Source organism: Mustela lutreola, chromosome 10 (genome assembly GCF_030435805.1).
Source record: "Mustela lutreola isolate mMusLut2 chromosome 10, mMusLut2.pri, whole genome shotgun sequence".
Classification (NCBI taxonomy): Eukaryota; Metazoa; Chordata; class Mammalia; order Carnivora; family Mustelidae; genus Mustela; species Mustela lutreola.
Genome location: NC_081299.1, coordinates 15,002,670 through 15,014,889, shown reverse-complemented (window position 1 = coordinate 15,014,889; position 12,220 = coordinate 15,002,670). Strand labels below are relative to the sequence as shown.

Genomic DNA, 12,220 nt, shown 5'->3' with positions numbered 1-12,220 from the left:
AAGTGGGATTGCTGGGTCATACATACAAATTTATGCTTAACTGTGTAAGAACTGCCAAACTGTTTTCCCAAGTGGCTCTACCATTTTGTACTATGCCAACAGCGAAGTGTGAGATTTCCAGTTATTCCTCATCCTCGGCACTTGGTATTGTCATTTTGTAGACCTAATAGGTGTAGTGATAGTTCACTGTTGTTCTAGTTTACACTCCTTATTGACAAATGATGCTTAGCATCTTTTCATGTTTTTGTCTGTCATCTGCACATCTGTTTTGGTGAGGTGGCATTTTTTCAAATCTTTTGCCCATTTTGAAAAAAGGTAGTCTTACTTTTGAGTTTTGAGGGTTCTTTATATAATCTAAATACAAATCCTTTAATCAGATTCAAGATTTTGCAGGTATTTTCTCCATTCTATCTTTTCATAACAGTATCTTCCATAGAGTAGAAAATTTTAATTTTGAGATAGCCAGTTAATCAATTTTTCTTCTTTTAAAGAGCATGCTTTTAATATCACATCTAAGAACTCTTGGCTTAGTCCACAGTCACATCTATTCCTTTCTATAGGTTTTTTAGAAAGTTTTAGCATTTAAAATTTTACAGTATGTCTATGGTATGATTTGAATTTTTGTTTAAGGGGTAAGTTATATGACAAAGATTCATTGTTTTGCATATGTTTTTTAAATTATTTCAACACCATTTGTTGAAAAGTATATTGTTTATTCATTTAATTGCCTTTACATCTTTGTGAAAAGTAAACTCACTAGGTTTTTATGGCTCTGTTTCTGAATTTTCTAGTCTGTTTCATTGATGAGTCTGTCAGTCCTTTTGTTGATGTCTCAGTGACTTGAGGTTCATGTATTTTAAGGTTTGGATGTGTTTTCTATGTTCCCTTCCTTTTTTTATTCAAAGTCAGGACCATCGTTTTCCCTATCATTAAAAACAAATCTATAATATTCTTTTATGTAGGAACAATATATAGCAATATCCCAAATTCACGAGTCATTTCTTCCTTTCTATCTGGATTTGGGAGCCACAGTTTGACCCACAGAGATAGAAGATTTATCATGTGGGGAGAATGTGGGAGATTGTGTACATTCTTTCCTAGGAATACAGACTGAAAATGATTGCATTGTGTACAGGTGTACACGATCACCATTGTCTGCATCATCCTGGTGTATTGCACCATGTCTATGAAAAGAAAGATTCTTATTTCTTTGACCCCAGAAAAAAGGTAGAAAATCAGAAAGAGGTAGAGTCACTGATAGAATCCCCATACATTTTATACAGAATGGTAATGCCAGATCTTAAAGAATCAAGAAAATCTCCTTTAGCTCTTCGATAGTCTGTGGTTTTTAAATTTCTTATTTTTAAAATTTATTTTAAAAATTATGTTAACATATATAACCTAACATTTACCATTTTAACCTTCTTAAAATTTTTAAAGTTTTTTTTTAGTATTCTGGACACCCAACGTGGGGCCCAAGCTCTTGACCTCAAGACTAAGAATCATATGTTCTACCGACGACCAGGCACCTCCCTGGCCCTATTTTAATCTTTTTAAAATGTAGAGTAGTGTGACCTTAAGTACATTCATGTTGCTCTGCACCCATAACCACCGTCCATCTCCAGGTCTTTTTCAATCTTTCCTAACTTGTCATGGTTCTTTTTAAGCCCAAGTTCTACTACTAGAATTTCAGAACATTGTAATTATGATCTCATCTTCATATTACATTTTAAAAATGGTCTACCAGTTCAGGTAAATGTCAAGTCCTTGAAAATTTTCCAAAGTTTAGAGTTTTATTAAAAACTTGAAGCCAGTAATAGAATGTCCAGTGAAGGTTGACTTTTGTCATATGTGAATGGCTAGCTCATTCAGTTCTTTTTTTGGAGGATAGCTTTTAAAATCTGTCAAATGTGTGTTCCATACTTGTTATTATCTGGATCCATATCAAGAGAAATCTAGTATACCAGCATATTTTATTTGGTTATTATCTAAGGCTTTTTGAGATGTAGGAAGCAAATGGAATTGCTAATTGCACTTTATCCTTTTTAATGTTTCTTCGAGATGGGCATTTTTAATGGAAGAGGGGTACTTTGTTGCCTTCTGCTTTTGCTTTGCCACATGGATTGACCATGTTTTAATCTGAAGTGGGTGTTAGTGTAACACTTAAGTGTTTGTCTTAGAATTAAAAATTTGAGAACTAAAAGCTAGGTTTGGAATTTGAGTTTCTTTTTCTTTTTTTTTATGTGTCTTTATCACTGTATTTCATAGAAAGTTTTATATTTTTGTCTTGAGTAGAAGTATTAACACCGTGGTAAGCAGCCATTTTCTCGGTAATGTTGTTTTTGTTTTTGTCTTTTTTTAACCCATCTAAGCAGCATATGTTTCTGGGTATACTTAAATGTTACTGTCAGGAAATCAATTTCTGAGTTAGTAGAAATCCAGAGTTCTGAGTTGGTAGAAAACCAGAGCCAGAAAAGGGGCTTTTCTGGCTGCGCACTTTGAAACCAGTGTTTCCAGATTTATAAAAAAAATGCAGTATAATGGTTCCTAGTTAACATTTATGTGTTGATTTCTAGAGACTTTTAGAGCAAGGATGGGAAGGAAGGTATAGGCTTTTTGTACTTTTGTAGTTTCCAATAAAAGGGTTCAGAAAACTTTTTTTTTTTTTGTAAATTAGCAAAAACTCTGGACAGAAAGCTCCAAGTCTGAATACTTACATATTTTGCAGAAGAGATATTAATGTGTTTAATTAAGGGATGCTGCCGAAGACCCTGCTGGAGGTGTTACATGATACAACAACTGTGTTAGTCTTCTACCAGTGGAAAAAATCTGAATTTCAGTAAAGGATTTTGGACCTAAATTAACAGTCCAACATTAAATCGAATTGAAATAAGGAATAAAATTGGCTAGTTTTATTTCCCTTGCATTTTTAGGGGGAAAAGATACAGAACAATGAAGAAAGTTTTGGTTTTCTTAGAACAATGATATCTTTTTAAAAAAATATATTTTCTTATAGACTCCAGAGTTAAAGCAGGAATAGTTATGTCATAGTGTTTAGGTTTGGGAATGCAGTTTCTGTTTCACTTTTGTCCACTCAGTTACTAACGTTTTGACCCATGAGATTTCTATAGTTGCTGGATAGGATCATTCAGGATGTTGTACTTTGTGGGACATTTTACATACTTGATCCATACTTGACAACCTCAAATTAATTCAGTCCTGTCTATTTCATCCTTCATAATGACATGCATTAATCTTTTCATTCTTATTTTTAAATTTTTATTTTTTAAAAAAGATTTTATTTATTTGTCAGAGAGAGAGAGAGAGAGAGAGCGAGCATGTGCGCGCGCATAAGTAGGGGCAGCAGCAGGCAAAGGGGGAAGCAGGCTTCCTGCTGAGCAAGGACCCTGATATGTGGGACTTGATCCCAGGTCCCTGGGATCATGACCGGAGCCAAAGACAGGTAGACACTTAATGACTGAGCCACCCAGGCACCCCCATGCATGATATCTTTGTGAAGCAGTGCATAGTATAAAAATTCTGCCCTTATCCTTATATTTTATACAAGTTCTCTTCCTTTCTCATTATCATGCCTTTTTCGATTTCGTATATGAAAAGAAGAGAGGAGCTCCTGGCTGGCTCAGTTGGCAGAACATGTTATTCTTGATTTTGGGGTTGTAGGTTCGAGCCCATGTTGGGTGTAGAGATTATTTTAAAAAGTAAAATCCAAAAAAAAGAAGGTGTAAATTGACTCATTACCATATTGCCATAAGGCTTAAATAAGAAATGATGCAGAAAAAGATCTTTATCACATGTTTTCATCTCCTGAAATCAGTGGCCTGTGTCTTCTCTATATTAATTTGTGCAATGGATTTGTACTGTTGCTTTCCTTTTCAATGAGGCAATAATAAATTGAGGCTGTCACTTTAAGAATACTACTTATGCTGAGCATTGATCCAGGATAGTAGCTTTTCTTACAGTGGACCAGGCAACGTTTAGGAACATTCAGCGGGGAGCTGTAAATGGAACATTAGTGTTTCAGCGTACTGGTGGAAGATTTCTGTTGACTTTGATTACTTGTTTTCTAATTTCTCAAAGTCTGCCTTTTGAGGAAATACTGATTATAGGTCAAACTCAGGGTCAGATATGATTGTCATTGATCAAGAAGCTTCATCCTAATGAGAGGTCATCATTCATGAAATTTCAGTACACATGTGTGCTTAAAAAGTTATAGGTCCCTTCTTTTTTTCCTGACATCAGTAGGAAACATTCAGGTCATTATGTAATCTCATAGGTCTTCGAACTTCTTTGATGAAATTTGGTCTTGAAAATTTTTTATCTGCCTAATTGACATTTAATGTGGAGAGTATGTAGTAAGTACTTTAATAATCAATTTAGAGTCTGTTGTGCTTTAATATTTAATACTCTCTAATCTTCTAATTTTATTTATTTCTGAAATCTGTTAATTTTTTATAGAAAATTAAAGTGAGGAATTAAAAATATTTTGCATTTGTATTTCTTTTTTTTTTTTTTTTTTTAAAGATTTTATTTATTTATTTGACAGAGAGAGAGAGAGAGAGAGGGAGGGAGAGGGGAAGCAGGCTCCCTGCTGGCAGAGAGCCTGATTCGGGGCTCAATTCCAGGACCCTGAGATCATGACCCGAGCCCAAGGCAGAGGTTTAACCCACTGAGCCACCCAGGCACCCTGCATTTGTATTTCTACTTAGGAGTTTTAAATTCACTTATTACATACTATCTGGCTAGTTTTTAAAATGATTTTGCCTATATTTCCTAATGATATAATATATAGCAATTTGAACCACAGAGGTGTCAAGAGCGTATGCATCCTGTATTTCAGTTATAAGATTTAAAAAATAAAAACAACATGCTCGAGAGCATTGCACATGAATATTACACAGCTCATTGATTGAATTAGAATTTTAAGTGGTACTATGAGAAGCCATTTGATTGCTACCTTCAGCCCAAACGTAAAAAGGTGAACATCCAGTGATTTATGCTGAGGATACAGAGGTTGGTGAAAGCTGGTAATAAGCTTAATGCAGGCAGAATTAGGAGCACCTGGGTGGCTCAGTTGGTTGAGCAACTGCCTTCAGCTTAGGTCATGATCCTGGAGTCCGAGGATCGAGTCCCACTTCCGGCTCCCTGCTCAGCAGCTCCTTCTGCCTGTCTCCCTGCTCATGCACTCTCTCTCTCTCAAATAAATCTTTAAAAAAAAAATGCAGGCAGAATTAGGTTGATATATGTTGTACTGAAAGAGCTTTATAAGCCCGTCATTTCTTTGAATTAACTTATTTATGGAGAAAATGCCTAGAAGTGCCTATTTCATACTAATTTGTAGAGGCTGTTTTTAGTGGAAATGGGATTAAACAACTTATTTGTAAATTATTAAAGTTGATTTGTTATTGAGATATTATTCACATATAATAACATTCATACTTTTGAAGTGTATAGCTCAGTGAGTTTAGCATATTTATGAAGATAGGATTTATGAAGGTAGGCAATCATGACCACTAAGAATTAAAGAAGGAGAAAATTGCTTTGTAAAATAAGTTCACTTGGTCTGATGCATTACTTGCCCAGTCTGTAGTACTAGGTATTTGTTTTTTGTGGGCAGATGATTCAGTTTGAACCAAGAATTTGGAAGTTTCTGGAATTTTGGGGGTGAAACTTCATTGATGCTTCTATGAGATGAACTGCTCATTTAGTTCTGTCATGTGGATAGGGCAACCATATTTTGACCAGGTTGTGATACTGTTTTTTACTATGCAATGAAGTGTTCTGTCTGTGGACACACTGATATAATAGGAAGAGAGTGATCTCTATTTTATTAATTAATGAATTAAATTAAACAAGAGTGTGATCTTTACAATTCAGGGAGACCTGGCCTGACCATTTAGCCTTGTTAACTTGGGCAAGTTACTTCTTGCTGAACCTCAGTTTACAGGAGATACTATAAAATGGTTCAGTGAAGACAACATAGTTGGTTAGGCTTGCAGGCTACTTTAGATTCAGATCTCTTGACCTCTATTTTCTTTTTTACAGAACTGCGTTTTTGTTTTAAAATAAGTGATTTTTACTCAGAACTTCTTTTTAAGAAACCGTTTTATCAATCCACAGTGTTCTGTTTGTGGTTTACAGATAATAAAATAAAAACAAAATCATCATTCTGTATTTGTGGCCCAGGAGAATGTTTGTTACTGGGACTATTGACCATAAAAATGATCGCCTCTTTACAAATCTTGTAATTATATTTTAGCCAATAAAATAACTAATAGAAATCAGGAACCTTAGCCTTCCTTTGTAATCTTAAATGGTGTGCCTCAACGTTTGGGACATAGTACCGAGAACTCTCATTTGAGAACTTATTCTTAATGTGTGAGAATTAGCCTTAGCTAGAAAAAGCAATAGCTGTTGGCTTTGCAGAAGAAAAAATAGTCTTATATTTTCCACCATTCATGTAACCACAATGCAGCTGTAATTCAAAGAAAGTTTTATTTTAGCTAAGGGTTATCTTCATTTTGAGAGAATTGACAAACTCATTATGAAGAGCTTTTGTCCTGGAACTTGTTAGCCTTATATTTTCTACATTGCAAACTTATATATAGTTTGAATGAAGTAGTTCCTTTATGAAATGCTTTAGCTTTGTTATTTTTTGAAGCATTTTATTAATTTAAAAAATTTTCCAAATAAACTGGGGCGCCTGGGTGGCTCAGTGGGTTAGGCCTCTGCCTTCGGCTCAGGTCATGATCTCAGGGATCGAGCCCCGCATCGGGCTCTCTACTCAGCAGGGAGCCTGCTTCCCCTTCTCTCTGCCTGCTTGTGATCTTTCTAAAAAAAAAAAAAAAAAAGAAAAAGAAAAAAGAAAAAAATTATTTGGAAAAAAACTGTTTACTGAAATTTTACAGCATTTTAAATCAGTTCTTTGTGTCTAGGCATTTATGACAACTTGAACTGTGGTCTCAGGTTGCTAGTTTTTAAGAATTGTCTAGAGACTCTTAGAGTGTTACGAATTTTTTTTATTAAAGATTTTATTTATTTATTTGACAGATCACAAGTAGGCAGAGAGGCAGGCAGAGAGAAAGGAGGAGGCAGGCTCCCTGCTGAGCAGAGAGGGGCTCCATCCCAGGACCCTGGCATCATGACCTGAGACAAAGGCAGAGGCTTTAACCCACTGAGCCACCCAGGTGCCCCAGCTTTGAGGGTTTTTGCTTTATTTTCCCTCTCCCACCTCAGTAAACTGTTGCTACTTACATATAAAGGATTTATCTTCTAAGGATTCAGATTTCATCAATTTGTGGTGATTCATGTAGAGTTATTATTTGCAGCTGTCATTTTGTCTTCCTCAGTGTTTCATTGCATTAGAAAGAATTATGATACAACAAATATGAAGTATTTGTTAGGTTTAAGGAAGCATTCTATTTCATTTGGGGTTTATTATATTCATAGTCATTTTAAAAAATACACTTGAATTATTATAGAAACATACAATACAGTTATGTAATCCTACTGTCTGGAGAGAATTGCTTTTAATCTTTTGGTTGTGTGTGTGTGTGTGTGTGTGTGTGTGTGTGTTTTCTGGTTGTCATTCTTAAAGAGGTAAAATATCACTTTACCAGGTAGATGGAGCTCATTTGGTTTTGAAGCTTAATAAAATGATAGTCTTTTGTCTTTTAACAGAATATCTTGGCAACATGCTGAAATATTTTAAATATTATGCTGAGGAGCCTTTTTTTTTTTTTTTCTTTTTAATGGGGATATGGGGAAAGTAGCAGCTAAGTAGAAAAACAAGGAGACAATTATATTTGCTATTTCTCTGTAGTTAGCAGAACAGACTGTGTCTTTGTCAGTAATTTCCATGTATCTTCCTGAATATCCTGCTTATACTTTAAGTCTTTTTCTCTAGAAAGTAAAGGTGGTACAGTCTCATCCTGGACCTAAAGTGTGGAGGCTTGTGCAATTTTATTTGTTTTGAGTTGCCATGGAATGTTTATCATGGGAATCACTTTTGCAGAGATTGACCTGATTACATTAAGAAATTTGAAATATTTGTTTTCCAGCTTTGTAGTGAAGTAAATGAGTAACCTTACTAATTGAGTGACGAAAGTTGGGTCATTGACAGAACCTTGTGACGGTAATTTTCTGTTAATGCTAAAGCAAGGCATTTTTGAGTTCTCTTATCCTTAACTCGCTCTTCTAGAATCCCTAGAGGACCTGTACAACAGCCCCTCGAGGACCGAATCTTCACTCCTGCTGTCTCGGCGGTGTACAGCACGGTGAGTACCTGAGGTCTCTGTTGCGGCGCCTAACTTCTGGCACGTGAGCCTTTGATATCACAGCAATGTTTGTTTGATTGTCATGTGAAATGTTTTTTTGACAAAGGTTCATTAAAATCAGAAATTGAATTAGGTATATTTAATATAAGAAGGGTGAATAGGCTCTTCTCCCCTTCATCATAATTTAATAGTGAAACAAACATTGTCTTAAAATACATTGGCTAGTATACCGTTGTCTTTTTCTTCCTTTTTCATCTTTCTGTAAATCAACTTCTGGCCTTATCTTGTGACTCTTGAAGACACTGAGTTTTAATTTTCTTTTTTGATACTAAAATTTAAAAAAATTTTTTTTTAATATTTAAAGGTTTTTCATTTTTTACCCTTCTCTGATTACAAAAAAATGCAAAAGAGGTTTAGAAATGAGAACATTGGTTTTAATCTGGGAAATTTAATTTTTTATGTTAAATGATTAATTCAAATTCATAAATGAAGGGAAATTTAAAAGGTAGAGGATGAAGGTCATAAAATTAAAAGCAGATTTCAGGTGTCTCACAGTGAGCCTAAGGGAATTTAAGTAGAATGGAAGAGTCAGACATCTTTTTATTGTTTCAGTTTATCATACCAATAATTTCTCATCTTCCAAATAGGGTGCTTCAGAGAAACTCAGAATGGTGAGAAAGATGAGTAAATAAGTCATTGTAATCTAACGTGGTATGATAAAGCAATGATTCTTATCCTTTTGGGTTATGAATTACCTTTAGAATTTGAATGTAGCCACAGTGCTTTATTCTCAAAAGTGTTTACATATAATTTCAGAATTTTGCAAATGTTCGTTAGACCATTCATCAGCTCAAGGTTAAGAACCTTTAGTTAGAGTTGCAAAGGAGTTAAGAACCTTTAGTTAGAGATGGGAAAGGAAGAGGCCACTCATTAAGGAAGTGGCACTAAGCTGGAAGGCATAGAACTTCTCTAGGCATAGTAGGGAACACAAGGCCTTCTAGGAAGTTAAAATTCAGACACATGCTTAAAGGACTGGTCAGTAGTCAGCTTTGTGTGGCAGTGTTCTGTTGCAGAAGTAGAGATGAGATAGTAGATGGGTTTTGGAGGTTTTAAGATTGTTGTGAAGACTTAGAATGTTATTGTTTAGGAATGAGTAGGTAGGATGGTTTCCCTGAAACAAGTCTCAGTTTACACCTGTTGTAGTTCAGTTAACACTTGTAAATTATTTGAACCCCCAACTCTTCAGATGGACTCCAGTTAGGTGACAAATTGCCTGATCATCCTAGTAATCGAGAACATTCAATTTACATTGAAAAACAGTTTTTAGTTTTTTTCTGGCGTAAACTTTCTGTAGGCAAACGGTTTTATTTTGTTGTGTTATGTTTTGTTAGTACTGACCTTAAGGGCATCTTAAATTTGTCTGGCATAACTTTTTTTTTTTTTTTTAAGATTTTATTTATTTGACAGAGATCATAGGTAGGCAGAGAGGCAGGCAGAGAGAGAGGAAGGGAAGCAGGCTCCCTGCTGAGCAGAGAGTCCGATGTGGGACTTGATCCCAGGACCCTGGGATCATGACCTGAGCCGAAGGCAGAGGCTTTAACCCACTGAGCCACCCAGGTGTCCTGAGTCTGACATAACTCATAAAATACATTTTTTTTTTCTAATTAGTATACTCTTTGCCATTCAATTTCTGTTTCCAAGATTAAGATAAGTAAAAGAAGAAAATGAAAATTTCTAGTAATCTTGAGTGATTTCTAGAAGCAACTACTATAACCATTTTTTGGTATAGTTTCCTTTGTCTTTTTTTCTGTGTTGTAGACTCTATATAAGATATTATATTCTATTTGGTCAGTTTATGTTATAATGTTAGCTTTTCCTATGCTGTTTGAAGCATGTCGTAAATAATGGTTATCTATTTTGTCATAAGAATTTAATATTCACTGGACATTTGACAGATATTTCTTGAGCTTTCAGTGTGTGTCAGGCACTGTTTGGCATTGTGAATGTAGTAGTGAGCAAACCAAACCTACTGTACTCATGGAGTTTATACTGTTCTGTGGGATAGAAGGAAAGTAAACAAATATATGTGCAATATAGTGGTGTGTAGGAATAAGTGTCTTGATGAAAATGGAGTAGTATAAAGGGATGGAGAATGACTGGACAATCCTGGACATTCTGTCTAAAGGCATTTAAGTAGAAAGCTAAGAAGTGAGGGAGTGGCCTTGCAGATTTCTAAGAAAAACGTATTTCTGATAAAAGAAATAGTAGTGCAAAGGCTTAGGGATAGCAGTGTGCTTACTGTGGTCTTAGAACTGCAAGGAAACTAGTGTGGTTGGAATGGAGAGAGGGTAGGGATAGAATTCAGAGAAGTATTTGGAGCATCAGATTCTGTAGGGCATTATTTACTATGGTAAGAATTTGGATTTTAATTTAAATGTGATGGAAATCCTTTAGAAACTTAAAAGCAGTAGTTCTGAATTTCTGTTTAAAGGACACTGTAGCTATTCTACAGAGAGTAGACTGATAAGGGCAGGTGCTGGGGTGGTGAAGTGGAAGCAAGATGAGTTAAGAGGTTGTTAGTTAGAGTCAGAATGCAAGCTGGTGCAGCCACTCTGGAAAGCAGCATGGAGGTTCCTCAAAAAGTTGAAAATAGAACTACCCTACAACCTAGCAATTGCACTACTGGGTATTTACCCCAAAGATACAAATGTAGTGATCCGAAGGTTCACCTGTACCCAATGTTTATAGCAACAATGTCCACAATAGCCAAACTGTGGAAAGAGCCTAGATGTCCATCAACAGATGAATGGTTGAAGAAAATGTGGTATGTATATACAATGGTCTATTATGCAGCCATCAGAAAAAACCCTGAAATGTTGCCATTTGCAACGACTTGGATGAAACTGGGGGGTATTATGCTAAGTGAAATAAGTCAATCAGAGAAAGACATTTATCATATGATCTCCCTGATACGAGGAATTCGAGAAATAAGACCAAGGTTCATAAGGAAATGGAGGGAAAAATGAAACAAGACAAAACCAGAGAGGGAGACAAAACATAAGAGACTCTTAATCTCAGGAAACAAACTGAGGGTTGCTGGAGTGGTGGCAGGTGGGAGGGATGGGGATGCTGGGTGATGGACATTGGGGAGAGTATGTGCTATGGTGAGTGCTGTGAATTGTGTGGGACTGCTGAATCACATACCAGTACCCCTGAAACAAATAATATTAAGATTATATGTTAATTAAAATCTAGGGGCACCTGGGTGGCCTCTGCCTTTGGCTCAGGTCATGATCTCAGGGTCCTGGAATCGAGCCCCGCATCACGCTCTCTGCTCTGCCAGGAGCCTGCTTCTCCCTCTCTGCCTACTTGTTCTCTCTCTCTCTCTCTCTCTCTCTCTCTCAAATAAATAAATAAATAAAATCTTAAAGAAAATCTAAAAATAAAGGTGATTGTAGTAAAATAGGCAGAAGATGATGATGTACTTCCTCTAAGGCAGTACAGAAAAAGATGAGTAGTGGAATTTGGTATGTATTTTGAAAGTAGATGGAAAAGGATATCACGGTAACTTGGATGTGAGATAAGAATGAAGAGTAAATGGTGTTGCTAGGGATTTAGCTTGAGTAACTGAATGAACATGGTACTTTTCGTGCAGATGAACACTGGGTGAGGAGCAAGATTTTTGTTGAGAAAAATAGTAGATGTAAACATTATTTAGGGGAGAAGTCAAACATTAGGTTGTTTCTAATATTACCTGTAATATTACCTATTAGAAATAACTTACTTGAATTTAAAGCCTTTTCTGAATTGTAGATTATTTTTATGGAATAACTTCCTAAAAAGTGAAACTACTGAGTTAAAAATGTAGACATGTTTTTGAAATTCCTCATAAATGAAGACATGTGACTTTGTAAAGTTAGTGATTT

At 35.6% G+C, this 12,220-nt stretch overlaps 1 protein-coding gene across 27 annotated transcripts in view; it reads left to right on the top strand.

Annotated features, from left to right (window-relative positions):
• The window catches only part of EIF4G3 (eukaryotic translation initiation factor 4 gamma 3), a 351,983-nt gene that overhangs the window by 84,452 nt on the left and 255,311 nt on the right, over positions 1–12,220 (top strand). For all 27 annotated transcript variants that reach the window (XM_059135850.1, XM_059135849.1, XM_059135848.1 and 24 more), the window contains exon 2: positions 8,219–8,294. In XM_059135850.1, the coding sequence (XP_058991833.1) occupies positions 8,219–8,294 (76 nt within the window). The remainder of the gene's footprint in view (positions 1–8,218; positions 8,295–12,220) is intronic.